The following is an 18,661-nucleotide window of genomic DNA, read 5'->3' as shown; positions in this document are numbered from 1 at the left end:
CACTAGCAGACACAAACATGCACAGACAGAAAGTCACACACACACACACACACACACACACAAACAAACAAAGCATATCACAAACAACGCCTTCAACTTCAAGCAACAACACACCAAAACGGGTTGACCCAGTGAGACGGTTTACCTCAAATTCCCGCACCACAGCAGCGAAGGCTGGATTCTTCCTGCTATGCTCGTCTAGTAGGGCCACATTCTTGTCAAACTCTCTGATGTATGTGGAATACATCTTCAGATAAGGCCCTTTCTTCACAAAGACGTCCGCTAGACGACCATGTTCATCCCTGATCAATGAAACAAAGGCTCAGACATTGAGAGAGCGATGGAGTCTCTGATTTATTTCAGTTTGAGCTATCACAGTATTGGTGAAAGATGCAACATTTAGCCAGTCAAGATTAGATTTACCGCGTGATTAGATTTTGATGTGTGGTTTACCTCAGGACTGATAGATAGTGATTTATGTAGGTGTAATTCCTTCGTCACGATTAATTAAAAGGATGTTGATGGAGATCAGTTAGTGGTGGCTCTGGTCATAGAGATTGATTCACTCTATTAAATTTGAATTACACCCTTTTCACACTACTGAGTCAATAGTGCTGTACTGAGGTGACCTGGTAATGCATCCACTACAGATACTGGAACCTTGCTGGAAAGGACAATACGAAAACATAACGTCCGTTCCAGCACAGATCGGTTCAGGTTGGCACGGTACTGTGACAATTCTATTGTTCTAAACTAGTACAGTACCACTGGGCGACCCTCTCCTCCAGCTCTCTGAGCAGGTCCTGGTTCAGTTCGTAGAGCTGGGGCAGATAGTACAGGATCTGGTTCAGAATAGCCTCCTCTATAATAGGCTTCCCACTCGGACGAGAAGCCTTCGCCACCGCGTCACGGAAGTCCTGTAGGGGGATGGACGGGTCAGACGTAAAGACAGACAGGCACACACACCAGAGACACACACACACAGACACACAGACACAGACACACACACAGACACAGACAGAATGAGTCTGTATATTGTGGCTATTCTTTTTAGAGAACACAGAAAAGTGTTAGGCTACAACCACATCAAACATTCTACATTTTGAACATTTCAGTGCACTTTAGATCTGAAGGACGAGTCATCCTCGACCTCTGACCTCTATACCAAGCAGTCTTCCATTAAAGCCCTGTTACCAGGAACCCCCCCCCCCCCCCCCCCCCCGCACACCCCCAGTCCTTAAAGAGTAGAGGGTAGCAGGAGGGGAGGGGATGATGAGGCACAGCTAGGGCGGCAGTGAAGCTGCTTACTACAGATTACAACACATTCCGCACCAGATTGGCTGTAAGGGGCCCAGGCCTGTGGCAGGGAGCTCATGTAGTTTACATCTGCTGCTCACAGTCATAATACACTGCTCAGCTTAGATGGGGGGGTCAAGGTTCAAGTACTGGGGGGGGGGGGGGGGGGGGGGGGGGGGGGGGGGGGGGGGGGGGGGGCTACGTTTTCGTTCGGCTTCGGCTCGGAGTTTCGTTCGGCTTCAGCTCCGGGTTTCGTTCGGCTTCCGCTCGGCTTCACCTCGGGTTTAGTTCGGCTTCCGCTGCCGGGTTTCTTCGGCTTTCAGCTAGGCTTTCGCTCGCTTTCCTCTCGGTTTTCGTTCGGATTACGATCAGGCTTAAATATGGTTTCTTCGGCATTACTGATAGGGGTTTCGTTAGGATTAAAATCGGGTTTAGTTAAGCTTACGATATCTTGTAAGCGAAGTGGCATTCCCTACCTTTCGTTATCTTCTTATTTTTTCCCAGGTGTCTGATCAGCTCTCAGTATCGTATTTTGAGCGGCTACCTTTACCACCCTCAGCTTTATAGTCGGATGAAGTGTCCAGCTCCCACTGTCCCCCCTGCCAACCTCAACCACCACTAAAGAAGCCGTAGAAAACACTGTGATGATGATGATGATGATATATTATAGCTATTTCAGGCTTATGTGTTTTGATGATGGCTGGTTATGCCAAATCTATTGGTAAACAGTTGCTACTGGTGAATCTGATTGGTGAATGGGGGGTTGGTGACTAGTGAAACTGATTGGTGAAACGGTTTGGGACTGGTGAATCTTTCCTGACTGTGAAACGTTGATGACGGTGAATCTGACTGGTGAACGTTTGGTTACTGTGAATCGATTGGTAAAAGGTTGGTGACTGGTGAATCTGATTGGTGCCACGGTTTGTGACTGGTGAATCTGATGGGTGAACGGTTTGGTTACTGTAATCTTACGGTGAACGGATTGGTGACGGTGAATCTGATTGGTGAACGGTTGGGTGACTGGTGAATCCTGATTGGTGAACGGTTGTGACTGTGAATCTGATTGGTGAACGGTTTGTGACTGGTGAATCTGATTGGTGAACGGTTGGTTAATGGTGAACTGATTGTGAAAACGGTTGATGACTTGGTGAATCTGACTGGTGCACGGTTTGTGCCTGGTTAATCTTTTGTGAACGTTTGGGGGACTGGTGAATCTGATTGGTGGACAGTTGGTGACTGGTGGGATCTGCTTGTGAACGGTTGGTGCTGTGGAATCCGATTGTTGACCGTTTGGTGTACTGGTAATCTGATTTGGTGCGGTTGGTGAGTGAATCGGATTGGTGAACTGTTTTGGTGACCTGGTGAAGCGGATTGGTGGACCGGTTGGTGCGTGGTGAATCTGATTGGTGAAGCGGTTGGTGACTGGTGAATCTGATTGGTGACGGTTGGTGACTGGTGAATCTGATGGATTTGTATTAGTCACTGCTGTCTTCCATGCCTGTCTCAGACTGAGGGGGCGTTCACCTCTCTGCAGCCCAGGAGCTCTCCTGAGTAAGAACAGCCAGAACACCAGGACCAGCCCAGAGACAGCAAGAGGGTAAGACATTTAAAGAGGATCTATCACATTTATTTAACTAAGAAGCTCCTTGAGAACCATATTTACAATAACGACCTCTAGAGTGACGTCAGTTATGATTTCATCTCATTGAGTGGTGTTTTCCAATGTCGTACTAGTCTCTCTTTGACCAACATTCATACCATAAGATTTTTGATTATACCAGTTTCAGTGCGTTCCAGTGAGGTTCTGACCCGGGAGGTGGAGAAGTCTGAAAGACCCTGTCCCTTCCGGAGAGGAGGAGGAGACGGGCAGGACGAGAGCTGAAACGACTCCAGAGAAGAATATGTAATATCCTGGACGACTGCTAGAGTTCTACCCCGGGTCGCCACGGTACAAAAGGTTTTATTTAAATGTATTTATTATAGATCATAATTATTCTCTTTTACAATAACAGGCTAGGGGGAGAGTTTCCACTGGAGCTTTTCTAAATCTTATATAAAGTACAGCATCATCAAAGCTTTGTGATTACTTTCCGGTTCTTAGTTTATATACTTCATCTCCTTATACACTTTTTTGTTTTTTTTTTGTTTATTTAACTCGGCAAGTCAGTTAAGAAGAAGAATCAAATTTTTATTACAATGACAGCCACCCCGGCCCCGATTGTGTGCCGCACTACGGTCTTCCCATTCACAACCAGTTGTGATACGCCCTGGAGTCGAACCAGGGTCTGTAGTGACACCTCTAGCACTGAGCTGCAGTGTCTTACGAACCGCTGCAACCACACGGGAGCTCCTATCATATATAATAATATATACCCTTTAGCAGATTTTTATCCAAGTGACGGTCATGTGTGCATACATTTTACGCAGATCGTGGCCCCAGGAATCAAACTTCACTACCTTACGTTGCAAGCGTTATGATTCTACCAACTGAGCTACAGAGGACCACAAACCCCACTATAAGTCTCGCTTCAATGAAGTCCTGACCATCTTCTTTGCCCATCAGTATCAAGTGCCCAATATAGAGGCGGATGTCCTGATGGTCCAATGGCGGCCCAGACTGAAGAGAGCGGGCCAGTCAGCAGCCATGCCCTCCCTCCACCCCACACAGGGCTGTCAGACAGTACCCAGGGTTTACCAGAGGGGGAAGCACTGCGCTACTTGCCAGCACACCAGACATCCTGCCTCTTTCTGCAACTACAGATTTCCTCACTCCAGGCTCCACCCACAGTTGTCATGGTAACATGGAGTGACTGATGTGTGTTGTTATAGAAAAGGATTTTGGATATCTTCGCTGCCAATGAAAATCTTCTTATTTCCAAAACAAGACGTTTCAGGAGACTGTAAAAAAAAAACAGCCATATTATTCCTTATTAGCGAACAACATTCTGAAACTTTCAGAAGCTATTTTGAAAAAATAAATGTGGTCCTAGAGTTATGACATTTTCATAGCACATTGAGGGGAGTTACTGCTTTCACACGTGAAACAATAAATAAATGGGACTCACAGGTCTTCATCGACAGCGACGATATTAATAAACAATTGTTTGTGGACGAATTATGTTCAGACTGAATTCTTGATGATCACACGATGATGATGATGATTCTGTTGAGGCATGAAGAGTATTATTGATTTGGTCCAACAGACATTTTCTCCAAAGCAGCAGGGCAAGTAGGGAAGAGAGGAGTCCCTTCATTCACAACAGTCGGGACCTTCAGAGTACCACAGCAACATCAGACCTGGAGTAAGAACAGACCCGACCATACCTCTGTCACTGCCAGAGACAACTCCTGCTTGAGCGTCTCTTCTTCTTCTGACCCTAACAAGGACTTACTTCCTCCCTTTCCTTCCTGTCCTATGATGATAACCCACGTTCTATTCTTTCCACCTCAGGTCCTTAGGATCCCGAGATGCAGTCCCGGAGCTCCGTCTCACTGCCCAACTCCCCATTACCACATCCTCCAGTCCCTTCCACCCCTTACCCCCTCTACAGCCCATGTCCTGCCCAGCTCAGGCCCGCTCTCCTGGGGTTAGAGGCCGGACTCACAGGCTGTGTCGCTGTCGCTCCAGGACCATGCCAATCTGACAGATCAGGAGTATGATGCCTTCATCTGGTCCAGCCCCGCCCCACATTGAACGATCCTGTGGTGTGTGTGTGACACCCCGCACCATGACCTCACCCCCCCTCCCTCTCCCCTCCAGCCACCTTGCTGCCCAATGAGACATGCTGGAGCTGCTCTACGGAGGATGATAAGAACAGACCATTCCATGCCTCAGGTTGATTTTACAAACACATTTACATGATAAAACAGGACCATCCATGCCACTCAGGTGATTTACACACATTTACATGAATAAGAACAGGACCATGCCATGCACTCAGGTTTGATTTACACACATTTTCCATGAAATAATGTATAGCCAGGACCTGCATGCACATCAGGTTGATTTACACACATTTACATGAATAAGAACAGGACATGCCATATACTCAGGTTGATTTACACACATTTACATGATAAGACACAGGACCCTGCCATATACTCAGGTTGATTTACATACATTTACATGAATAAGAAACAGGACCATTACATTTGGGTTTGATTTACATACATTTACATGACATACATTCCATATGCGGGACGTACAATGTATCCATATAATTCACTCTTGAGATTACTAGTCGCTGACACACAACAACACAGCACACACACTTTTCAGCTTGGACTTTGTCTCATATTCAGTATCAGGCTGGAGCGTTCCGCCTCGTGAGGTTGACCTGTCTACGGGAAGACCTGCCCAGCTGCCCACAATGCACTGGCTGCAGCAGAGACACAATGCGCCCCATTGGATGTTTCTGGTCAGTTGGTCAACAGCTTGTCTCGCTCTCTCACCACGACCGTTGGTCAACAGCTGTCTCTCTCTCTCTCTCTCAGCCACGACCAGATTGGTCTACAGCTGTCTCTCACTCAGCCACGACCAGTTGTCAACAGGCTGTCTCTCTCTCTCAGCCACGACCAGTTTGTCAACGAGCTGTCTCTCTCTCAGCCACGCCATTTGGTCAACAGCTGTCTCTCTCTCTCAGCCACGACCATTTTGGTCAACGAGCTGTTCTCTCTCAGCCACGACCAGTTGGTCAACAGCTGTCTCTCTCTCAGCCACGACCAGTTGGTCACAGCTGTCTCTCTCTCCAGCACAACCAGTTGGTCAACAGCTGTCCTCTCTCTCTCTCAGCCACGACCATTGGGTCAACATACTGTCTCTCTCTCTCTCAGCCACGACAGGGGGAAGTTGGTCTACAGCTGTCTCTCTCTCTCGTCAGAGCCACGACAGTTGTCACAGCTGTCTCTCTCTCAGACGGCCACGACCATTTGGTCAACAGCTGTCTCTCTCTCTCTCAGCACTACCATATTTTGGTCAACCAGCTGTTCTCTCTCGCCACGACCATTTGGTCAAACAGCTGTCTACTCTCCAGCCCGACCATTTTTGTCAACAGGCTGTCCTCTCTCTCAGCCACAACATTGGTCAACAGCTGTCTCTCTCTCAGCCACGACCAGTTGGTCAACAGCTCTCTCTCTCTCAGTCCCGCCACTGACCAATTGGTCTACAGCTGTGTCTCTCTCAGCCAAGACAGTTGGTCTACAGCTGTCTTCTCTCAGCCACGACAAGTTGGTCCTACAGCTGTCTATCTCTCTCAGCCACGACCAGTTTGGTCAACAGCTGTCTCTCTCTCTCAGCCCGACAGTTGGTCACATCTGTCCCTCTCTCTCTCAGCCACGACATTTTGGTCCACGAGCTGTTCTCTCTCAGCCACGACCAGTTGGTCCACCAGCTGTCCTCTCTCTCAGCCACGACCATTGGTCCAACAGCTGTCTCTCTCTCAGCACACCAGTTGGTCACAGCTGTCTCTCTCTCAGGCCACGACCCTTGGTCCCAGCTGTCTCTCTCTCTCTTTCTCTCAGCCACGACCAGTTGGTCAACAGCTGTCCTCTCTCTCTCAGCCACAACCAGTTGGTCAACAGCTGTCTCTCTCTCTCAGCCAACGTCCATTGGTCAACAGCTGTTTCTCTCAGCCACGGACCAGTTGTCAACACTGTCTCTCTCTCTCTCAGCCACGACCAGTTGGTCAACCGCTGTCCCTCTCTCATCAGCCACGACCAGTTGGTCAACCGCTGTCTCCTCTCTCAGACCACGACCATTGTCAACAGCTGTCTCTCTCCTCAGCCACGACCAGTGGTCAACCAGCTGTCTCTCTCTCAGCACGACGACCAGTTGGTCAACAGCTGTCTCCTCTCTCAGCACACCAGTTTGGTCACCAGCTGTCTCTCTCCTCAAGCCACGACCAGTTGTTCAACAGCTGTCCTCTCTCGTCAGCCATGAACAGTTTGTCCTACACTGTCCTCTTTCTCAGCCACGACCTAGTTGTGGTCAACAGCTGCTCTCTCTTCAGCCACGACCACACTTGGTCAACAGCTGTCTCTCTCTCAGCCACGACCAGTTGGTCAACGAGCCGTCTCTCTCTCTCTCTCAGCCACGGCCAGTTGGTCAACAGCTGTCTCTCTCTCTCTCTATGCCCGACCGTTGGTCAACAGCTGTGTCTCTCTCAGCCACACCGTTTGGCTCAACAGCTGTCTCTCTCTCAATGCCACGACCAGTTGGTCCACCAGCTGTCTCTCTCTCAGCCACGACCAGTTTGGTCTAACAGCTGTCTCTCTCTCAGGCCACGACCAGTTGATCAGCATAGCTGTCTCTCTCGTCAGCCACGACCAGTTGGTCAACAGCTGTCTCCCTCATCTCAGGCCACGACCAGTTGGTCATCCGCTCTCTCTCTCTCAGCCATGACCATTGGTCTATACGCTGTGTCTCTCTCAGCCAAGACAAGTTGGGTCTACAGCTGTCTCTCTCTCAGCCACGAACAAAGTTGGTCTACAGCTTTCTCTCTCTCACCACGCCAGTTGGTCAACAGCTGTCTCTCTCTCAGCCACGACAGTTGGTCAACAGCTTTCTCTCTCGCTCTCTCTACTCCTCTCTCTCTCATCTCTCTCTGTCTTCTCTCTCGTCTCTCTCTCTCAGCCAACGACCAGTTGGGTCAACAGCTGTCCTCTCTCTCTCTTTCCTCAGCCACACCAGTTGGTCAACAGCTGTCCTCTCTCTCTCAGCCACACCAGAATTTTGTCAACAGCTGTCTCTCTCTCTCAGCCACATCAATTGTCGACGTCTCCTCTCTCTCACAGCCACTTCCATTGGTCAACAGCTTGTCTCTCTCAGCCAACGCCAGTTGGTCACAGCTGTCTCTCATCTTCCCTCAGCCACGAACCTGGTCGACGCTGTCTCTCTCTCAGCACGACCAGTTGGTCAACAGCTGTCTCTCTCTCACAGCCACAACCAGTTGGGTCAACACTGTCTCTCCTCTCTCATCTCTCAGCCATGGACCAGTTGGTCAACAGCTGTCTCTCTCCTCAGCCACACCGTTGGTCCAACAGCTGTCTCTCTCTCTCTCTCAGCCACGACCATTGTTCAACAGCTGCTCTCCTACCCTTAACCACAACCATTGGGTCACAGGCTGGCGTCTCTCCTCTCACCACGACCAGTGGTCAACAGCTTCTCCTATCTCTCTCTCTTTCTCTCGTAGCACGCCATTTGGTCAACAGCCTGTTCTCTCTCTCTTTCTCTCAGCCACGACCATTGGTCAACAGCTGTCGCTCTCTCATCAGCCCAACCGGAGGGCCAGTTGTCACAAGCTGTCCTCTCTCTCGTCAGCCACGTCCAATTGGTCAACCCGCTGTCTCTTCTCTCTCAGCCAAGACCCAGTTTGGTCCAACAGCTGTCTCTCTCTCAGCCACACCCGGGAGTTGTCAACAGCTGTCTCTCCATCTCAGCCACGACAGTTGGTCAACAGCTGTCTCTCTCTTCAGCCACACCATTTTGTCACAGCTTTCTCTCTCTCCAGCCACGACCAGTTGTACACACCACAAACAGCTGTCCTCTCTCTCGCTCTCGTCAGCCACGACCGGTTGGTCACAGTTGTTTTGTCTCTCTCTTAACCACAACAGTTGGTCAACCAGCTGTCTCCTCTCTCTCAGCCACGACCAGTTGTCAACAGCTGTCTCTCTCTCTCAGTCCACAACCGTTGGTCAACAGCTGTCTCTCCTCTCTCAGCCACGTCCAATTGGTCAACAGAAGAACAAGAGGAAGATGGGCGAGGCAGGAGTAGTCCCGCAGGCAAGGGCAGAGCAACAGAAGACAAGAAAAGGCATGCCAGAGAGATAAAACACAGGTGGACAAGGAAAACAAGAAAGAGAAGAAAAACAGTAGAGGAAAAGAATAGCACACAGGAGTAGTAGAAGACAGAAGAGTGGAAGGAGTACAGAAGGAAGGTTGATAACAAACAGGCTAGAGTAGAGTAGAAGACAAAACCAAGTAGAAAAAGGAGGAGAAGCGCATGAAGGTAGGAGACCGGGCATTGCAAGAACGAAACAGGCAAACAGTAACAGATATAGGATAGGAGAACTAGCAAAGATAAAAGAAAAAGTATGTAAGAGTAGGGGAGAAGAACTAACACAAAATAGAGCAGGAAGGAAGAGGAGAGAGCAGACAGCAACAGGCCATATAGGGGTAGAAAAAGATAGAGGACGTCTCTCTCTCTCTCAAGCCACGACCATTTGGTCAACAGCTGTCTCTCTCCTCTAGCCACAACCAGTTGGTTCAACAGCTGTCTTTCTCTCCTCCTCTCAGCCACGACCAGTTGGTCCAACAGCTGTCTCTCTCTTACCCCAACCAATTGGTCAACACTGGTCTCTCTCTCCTCAGCCACGACCAGTTTGGTCACAGCTTGTTCTCTCTCTCTCTCTTTTCTCTCAGCGCACAGCCCAGTTGGTCAACAGCTGGCTCTCTCTCTCTTTCTCTCAGCCACGACCAGTTGGTCAAAAGCTGTCTCTCTCTCAGCCCAAAACCAGTTGATCAACAGCTGTCTCTCTCTCTCAGCCACGTCCATTGTCAACAGCTGTCCTCTTCTCGTCTCAGCCACGCACCATTGGTCAACACTGTCTCTTCTCTCAGCCGACGACCATTTGGTCCAACAGCTTGTCTCTCTCTCGGCACACCAAGTTTGGTCAACAGGCGTCTCTCTCTCCTCTCTCACCACGACCGTTGGTCACAGCTGTCTCTTCTCTTAACACAACCAGTTGGTCACAGCTGTCTCTCCTCTCAGCCACGACTACTAGACCAGTTGGTCACAGCTGTCCTCTCCTCCTCTCTCCAGCCACGACCAGTTTGGTCTAACAGCTGTCTCTCTCTTAACCACAACAGTGGTGCAACAGCTGTCCCTCTCTCTCTCAGCCACACCAGTTGGTCAACAGCTGTCTCTCTCTTAGCCACGACCATTTGGTTCCAACAGCTGTCCTCTCTCTCTCTCTCAGCCACGACAAGCTGTCTTCCTCTCAGCACGACTGGGCTTGGCTGTGGTCGATTCACTAAAAACCCTTCTGCCGCATTGTTTACTCTTACTAATACGCTCCCCCTCACGGATTTAAATGAATGGACTGGTGAAGTAATATGATGGAATCTCCCTAAGGTTTTTTTAACAACCTTGCTTGCACCAATCAGATGCCTGTGTAAAATCCATAAGCAGGGAGTGATGAGTGCACACTTCTGACTGAGTGCACACTTCTGTGTGAAGGATCAGCACGTAGCCCTGATCTTATTCACCTGATATCCCACATATTACTGTAGATGGCAGCAACGACAACACTAATCCAAGAGCTTTGACATCATTATGAAACGCAGCTTGGTCTTACTGTGAAGGAAGTTACCTTTTAACAATAACTTCAGTTATCCTATTACTGCAGTGGGCTAAATCAGGGTCACACAGAGTGTTTCTTGGTAGTCAAACAAATCTACTTTGAAACAGTGTATACCTCACACACACGGTTTAGGGCTTAAAAAAACAAACACCTGTACCAATGTCATAGATAGAGTAGAATGTATTACATTTGAGTTTTCATTCAATATTACACTTTATATACATCACAGAAGACTGAAATATAACAAAACTGTTTGACATAGAAACACCAATTTTTGTCATGTTTTTTAAAATAATCTTATTATTATGAATTAAGACAAAATATTAATAACATTCACCCGTGCCTCTAGGTCATTTGACTGCAGTAAGGTCTACTTACGGAAAATGAGCCAACTGCTTGGGCGTGAAGGTAAGATAGTTTTCACTCTGTCTGTCTATCTTCAATATGCTAATAACTTAAACTGTCTTTAATAAAGACTCTTTGATGCTCTACTTACCAGAATTATAAATCAAAGTGCACATAGTTATCTTGGCGTGGAAACACTGCCGTATGAGACGTTAGGTATATAGGCTTATAGCTTTCTCGTCTTCTCTTACCGTTTGAGACGTTAGGTATATAGGCTTATAGACTTTCTCTTCTTCCTTACCGTTTGAGAACGTTAGGTATAGAGGCTTATAGACTTTTCTCTTTCTTCTCTTACCGTTTGAGACGTTAGGTATATAGGCTTATAGACTTTCTCTTTCTTCTCTTACCGTTTGAGACGTTAGGTATATAGCTATAGACTTCTCTTTCTTCCTCTTACCGTTTGAGGGAACGTTAGGTATATAGGCTTATAGACTTCTCTTCTTCTCTTAAACCGGTTGAGACGTTAGGTATATGGCTTCACTTAACTTTCTCTTCTTCTTCTTACCGTTTGAGACGTTAGGTATATTAGACCTTATAGACTTTCTCGTTTCTTCTCTTACCGGAGGGGGGGGGGGGAGGGGGGGGGTTGGACGTTAGGTATATAGGCTTATAGACTGTCTCACATTCTTCTCTTACCGTTTGAGACGTTTAGGTATATAGGCTTATAGACTTTCTCTTCTTCTCTTACCCGTTGAGACGTTAGGTATATAGGCTTATAGACTTTCTCTTTCTCTTCTCTTACCGTTTGAGACTTAGGTTATAGGCTTAATAACTTTCTCTTCTTCTCTTACCGTTTGAGACGTTAGGTATATAGGCTTATAGCTTTCTCTTCTCCTCTTACGTTTGAGACTTTAGGTATATAGGCTTATAGACTTCTCTTCTTCTCTGACGTTTGCGTTACAGGAACAGCCGTTGCTGTAGACTAACTAATGAAGAACAGGCTAGTCAGTTCTTCTGTTGTAAACCTGAGACCAGGTTACCATATGAATGACTGACTGACATCATGGCTTGCCTAGATAGGATGAACCCTGTTAAACAGAAAGGAAACAATGGTGAGCTCAGCATTCAGGCTGGTTCAAATAGGCTGAATAAAATACTTGAGACAGAAAATGGCGGTCAGAACAGAGAGAAACAGAGGATTAGATAAAGCTGTGCTGTTGAGTGTACAGTCATTTTTATTGGGTGTCATACTTCAGATATTTTGACTTTTTTGCTAATTTCCTTTGAACAACAATAACAATATATCAACAGTCTCCGTCGTCCTATAAAGTTTCTGTTTATTCATTCAACAGATGTAACACTCAGAGGGAAGCTGCTGTCGCTGACTACATCTTCAAAAAACGCTACCGCTTGCTCAGTGAGGACCTCCACAAGCAGATCTCAAAACTAAGGGTACTACAGACAGGGCACAGAGCCTGCCTCAGACTAAGTTCAGGTAAAGCTACTGACGTGTACTTACCTACTGCCATTGTGCCCTTCAGCAAGGCACTTGCTAAAACCCGTTAACCTGAGCTCCAGGGACTATGGTGCTGCTTCTTTGTGATCATATTCCACACGACTTGTCTGAGAAAATGACTTATATTATTATTATATATTTTTTTGTATTTATATAGCCCTTCGTAACATCAGCTGCTATCCTCAAAGTGCTGTAACAGAAACCCAGCCTAAAACCCCAAATAGCAAGCAATGCCAGGTGTATAAGCACGTGGCTAGGAAAACTCCCTAGAAGGCCAAACCTAGGAAGAAACCTAGAGAGAACCAGGCTATGAGGTTTGGCCAGTCCTCTTCTGCTGTGCCGGGTGGATATTATAACGAACATGGCCAAGATGTTCATAAATGACCAGCATGGTCAATAATAATAATCACGTAGTTGTCGAGGTGGCAGCATCCTCAGGAGTAAAATTTCAGTTGGGGCCGTTTCATTGAGTTGAACTGGAACAGTACCCTCTCGTCCTGTGTTGGCGTGCCCAGGTGAAGAGTCCCAGCAGTTGGTGACCCCACCTGGCCACGCAGTGGGCTCAGAAGAGTTCCTGATGGACGAAGAGCATCTCTCATGGAACACTTCTCCCTGTTAGAGAAGGGAAAGTCCCTGATAGGACGAAGAGACTCTCTCATGGAACACCTGCCCTGTTAGAGAAGGGAAAAGTCCCCTCTGATGGACGAGGAGACATCTCCTTCATGGAACAACTGCCCTGTTAGAGAAGGGAAAAGTCCCTGATGGACGAGGAGACATCTCTCATGGAAACCTGCCCTGTTAGAGAAGGGAAAAGTCCCTTATGGACGAGGAGACATCTCTCATGGGAACCCTGCCCTGTTAAGAAGGGAAAATCCCTGATGACGAAGAGACATCTCTTCATGGACACCTGCCCCGGTTAGAGAAGGGAACAGTCCCAAACCAGTGACGGTACGTACATAAACCTATACTCTGTGGTTACAAGTATTACCCCTGTTTCCTCTAGTCTCATTACTTAACGTTGTGATTGACCTCCTGTTCCATACCACTTACCCATTTGTGCTTGTGACACTGGTTTAATCAACTACACTACCCCTCATTCTTACCCTACTGACAATAGTGCAGGGATTCCTTGAAAGACGGGCCAATCCCAATTTGTATCCCCAGAATAGTTTTTTCTTAATATTAACAACATTTTAAATGCAATTGATTTATTCACTCTGTCAGACACCATAATCATTTAATGTTATGTTTTTTTTTGGTTCAACAAGTGTTTAAAGGCCTTGATTGTTTCATTCTAACATAGAGTATTCAAAATATGTCATGCAAAGCTCCAAAAGTCTTTTTATTTTGGTTTATTTAACCACTGAGAATGCTCAGGGCTAATTTCCATTAGCATTTTGGCATGTTTTTCTAGTTCAGAACATAAAAATCAGATTTATAAACAGTATATCTTACGTCTAGCACAGCAAGTACTTCAATAGTTTTAAGCATAATTCAAGGGACAATGACAAACATATTTTTTCTGAATCTTTACCCCCCGCAAAAAAAAACGCTCTACGATCCTTATCATTCAGAGAAGGCATTGACAACAGATACTCAAAACGGACTGTTCTTGATCTTTTAAAAAGTAAAAGTTTCAAAACAAACATTTGTAAAATATGGAAAGAAAAATTATTCATTTCAAACGATGTCAACCAAATATAACCATTCTGTCAGATCTTTCAGCACTCTGGCAGAGTTGACATTAGAACAAAAATCTGACCAAGTTTACATTAGACAAAAATCTGACAAAGTTACAAATTGCTTATTTTCTTTCTTCATTCAAGTGGAATACAATTTAGTTTTTTCCTCATTTGCTTTATGACTTCTAAAACCTCTAATTTAAAATGAACTCATTTAAACCAACATCTATATCTAATCTTAATATCTCAGGGAGATGGATTTGACAGGTTATGGTAGTGAACCATGGTGATTTCAATATTGTTTGTTTAAATCAATCAAAAGTAGAGAACTTTACAGACCATGAAATGGGTCGTGTTGAACTAACATGTTTAGGACATTAATAAGGGGTCCTTATGTTATAGTCTTGGCCCTTGCTCATTCCGATTCATTTAAGGATTTTAGTTGACCATTTCTGGGGGGATCACAGTTTTTAGAACATATTTGCAAGTAAATATATTCTCAAAAACTGTGACACTTTCTGGGGAAGTTTTTAATTGTAATCTTTTGCACCGGACAGAGCATTTTCTGTCAGAGAGCCACATGGAAATTAATAAACAAATATAAATATATATTTTATTATTTCCCTTTAACTGTAATTTGTTAAGTTCAAATGATAAACAAATGCTTTTTTTTTTTCATGACATTTCCCTGCCAGACAAGGATTGTCCCCAATTTCAAGAATCCCTGAGTGACTCTATGTTTAAATTCCTAACACGTTATGGTAAAGCTGACTTCTTTGTGTTCCAGGAAATTGAACTCGGGACCTGTGACATCATTCGTCACGTTAAAGAGAGACATCACTCTGCTAAAAGCAAAAGACTTCTGCTGCAGTCCCTCACTGCCGTACTCACACACTGAACAAAGGTCGGTCATGTCAGAGCTGGGCAGGTAAGGTCCTTTCTGTGTCCAAGTCATCAGGAGACACTGGAGAAAAACCTCACCAAGCTGCTAGCTGGCTGGAGATAGACAGTCTGCTGGAGAGAGGCACTAAAGTCTAATATTAGGTGCACCTACCACCTGTAAATGTCATGATGTCATGTGAACGTGCTACCTTCCCAACCTGCTGTTTGTGCAACTCTTCTATAGACCAGCAGGGAGCGGTAGAGATTACTCTTAATGATCGTCTTGAAAAGCCAACTGCATTTACTGCTGAGGGTGCTGACTTGCTACAACAACCCTCGATAACTTCTGTGATTATATTATTTGACCATGCTGTCATTTATGAACCTTTGAACATCTTGGCCATGTTCTGTTTATAATCTCCCCCGGCACACCAGAAGGAGGACTGGCCCACCCCTCATAGCCTGGTTCCTCCTCTATGTTTCTTTCCTAGGTTTTGGCCTTTCTAGGGAGTGTTTTCCTAAGCCCCGTGCATTCTACACCTGCATTGCTTGCTGTTGGGGTTTTAGGCTGGTGTTCTGTAACAGCACTCTCGAGATAGCTACTGATGTACGAAGCGCTATATAAATACATTTGATTTGATTGATTTGAGATCTGTATACATCGATAACTGTCTTGCACACGTCTTGTTTTTGACTGAGTTGAATTCAACGAAGCACTGCTACACATACTGTAATTCACGCACTTTTATGAACTCGTTGCGTCATGGGAAAGATGTTCCTTATTTTTCTACGGTCTACAAATAAAGACGTTGTCACTATTGTGGACTGTTTGTTTCCATATTATCTGTCTTCATATCTCCAGGACCAATGAAACCTGTTTGCAAAGTGGAAAAAACCTAAATGATATCTACTGTTATCTGTCTACAGTACAATATATCAAACCCAGAAGCTATCCCATTTCCTTCCTGTTGTGACATCATACTGTTTCAGCTGAGAGTAGAAATCTTCCTGACGATAAAGTGACTGTGTAATCAACCAATGATGAAACGAGAGATGGGAGAGAGAGAGAAGAGACTATGGTGACTCGTTTGCCTCATGAGGATTTTTAGAATTGTTTATACTTGTGGAATGTTCAGAGTGCAGAAATATTCTAATGATAAAGAGTGGCTGACGTTAGTTTTCTTACCCTACTTCCTCAATAAAAATCGTGCCCTGGCAAATTACTCCCACCATTCCTTCAATTTTCCACTAAACTCAGTTATTTACTGGCTTTAATTACATCTGGTGTGACAGAGATAAATGTTTCAATTTAAGCACAGCTGTGATGCTGAAATGCACATGAAATCTTTCAAAAAATTTGTGGGCTATTATTTGTATTATTGACCATTGGTATGAGCTGTGATGACAAATATCAAGCTTTCACTACATCTATTCTATTTTAATGATGATGACATTAATGGTCTGTTATAACAATGAAAATGTTGTACGTAAGGGCCTTGACTTTACACCCCAGTCATGGACTCTATCTTCCATAATTATTTGCACCCTACAGACGGCCAGATGTTGATGTATTTGATTTGTGGAGTTAAATGGGAAAATCTGAAATTGCTACCAAACCTGAAAACTATAGTTTTTAATCACCTATGTTTTGTTGAATTTACTCTATTACTTTTGGAGTTGACTACAATTATTTGAATACAGATCCCAGAAAAGTCATTTGAAAATAGATCTAAGAAAGTAAAAACATTTTTTTTAACTATTTGAAAACAGATCTGTGAAAGCAACTACTAATGTTAAAAAAATATATTTGAATACGATTTTAACTAATGGGAGGGTTGTATCTGGAACAGAACGTCGGATTGGCTGCCCTTCGCTAAAGGGAGGTTGTATCTGGAACAGAAATGATTGGATTCATTTAAGGCAATGGCTGAGGGGAACTGCATGTTGCAGATAGAAATAGAACGACTAGAGCAAACACATCTCCTATTCTATTCAGTCTATCTGATAGTCATATTTTCTATCTACAACATACTTTATATCGGAACTGTAACGGCTCTCGTTGGTGGGTGTGAAAGAGTAAACCAAGGTGCAGCGTGGAAAGTGTTCATGTTTTAATTTAAAAAACACCTTTCCCCCAAACAAACAAAAATAAAAATCGAAAACGAAAATTGCACAGTTCTGTCAGGCAACAGTACTAAACAGAAACAAATCCCACAACCTAATGGTGGGAAAAAAAGGGCTGCCTAAGTATGACCCCAATCAGCAGAGACAACGATATACAAGCTTCTCTGATTGGGAACCACACTCCGGCCAAAAACAAAGAACAGGAAAACATAGGAATTTCCCACCCGAGTCACACCCTGACCTAAACCAAACGAGAATAATACGGATCTCTAAAGGTCAGGCGTGACAGTACCCCCACCCCCCACCCCCCCCACACACACACAAAGGTGCGGACTCCGGCCGCAAACTGAACCTATAGGGGAGGCTCCGGTGCGGGACACGACCCCCTCCGCTTGAGGCTCCCCCCACTTCGGTGGCGGCTCTGGTGCGGGGAACGTCGCCAGGGCCTCCGGATCGGAAATCGTCGTCGGGGCCTCCAGGCTAGGAACCCCCCCTGTAAGCTCTGACTGGGACCGTCGCTTGCAGGCCCGGACCGGGACCCCGTCGCTGCAGGCTCCGGACCGGGGACTCGTCGCTGGAGGCTCCGGGCCATTGATCGTTGCTGGAGGTCCGGGCCATGGATCTTCGCTGGAGGCTTCGTGCCATGGATCATCACTGGAGCTTCGTGCCATGGATCCATCACCTGTGAGGCTTCTTGCCTGGATCATCACTGGAGGCTTTGTGCCATGGATCATCACTGCAGGCTTCGTGCCATGGATCATCAACTGGAAGGCTTCGGCCATTGGATCATCACTGGAGGCTTCGGGCCATGGATCAATCACTGGAGGCTTCGGGCCATGGATCATCACTGGAGGCTTCGGGCCATGGATCATCACTGGAGGCTATGCGGGCCATGATCATCACTGGAAGGGCTTCGGGCAATGGAGACGCACCGAGGTCTGAGCATAGAGCTGGGGCACAACCCTCCTGCTGTATGCTCACTATATGGCTCACTATAGCCGCAAGTGCGGGCACTGCACAGTATGCACGGGGCTGTGAAGGCGCACTGGAGGCAATAGTGCGTAAAGGGCCGGCGCAGGATATCCTGGACCGAAGAGACGCACACGGAGACCAGAGCGCGGAGCCGGCACAATCCGTCCTGGCTGATGCCCACTCTACACGGCAAATGCGGGGGAGCTGGGACGAGCCCCCCTGGCTGTGAATGCACACTGGAGACAGTGCGCATCACCGGGCATAACACGATGCCTGACAGGTCAAACGCTCAACCGCGGTAAGCACGGGGAGTTTGGCTCAGGTCTAAACCTTGACATCCGCCAATCTCCCCGCGTGCCCCCCCCCACGCCTCTCGGGCTTCCGTCGTTGACCTTAACAATCTCGTATCGGGTCGCCGTTACCCTCGTTCGCTGCCTCCTCTGCTCCCTTGGATGGAGATACTCTCTGGCCTGCGTCCGGGGTC

General features: G+C 46.4%; 1 protein-coding gene across 1 annotated transcript in view; it reads right to left on the bottom strand.

The window, feature by feature from the left end:
- Positions 1–18,661, bottom strand: part of LOC120065971 (FYVE, RhoGEF and PH domain-containing protein 6-like) — a 66,575-nt gene that overhangs the window by 14,581 nt on the left and 33,333 nt on the right. Inside the window, exons 6-7 of the mRNA XM_039017010.1 lie at positions 766–917; positions 146–302 (exon numbers count right to left, since the gene is read on the bottom strand). Of these exons, the coding sequence (XP_038872938.1) occupies positions 146–302; positions 766–917 (309 nt within the window). The remainder of the gene's footprint in view (positions 1–145; positions 303–765; positions 918–18,661) is intronic.

This window comes from Salvelinus namaycush, chromosome 21 (genome assembly GCF_016432855.1).
Source record: "Salvelinus namaycush isolate Seneca chromosome 21, SaNama_1.0, whole genome shotgun sequence".
NCBI classification, from domain to species: Eukaryota; Metazoa; Chordata; class Actinopteri; order Salmoniformes; family Salmonidae; genus Salvelinus; species Salvelinus namaycush.
Note: the sequence above shows the minus strand (reverse complement) of the source record. Positions and strands in the feature narration are given on the sequence as shown.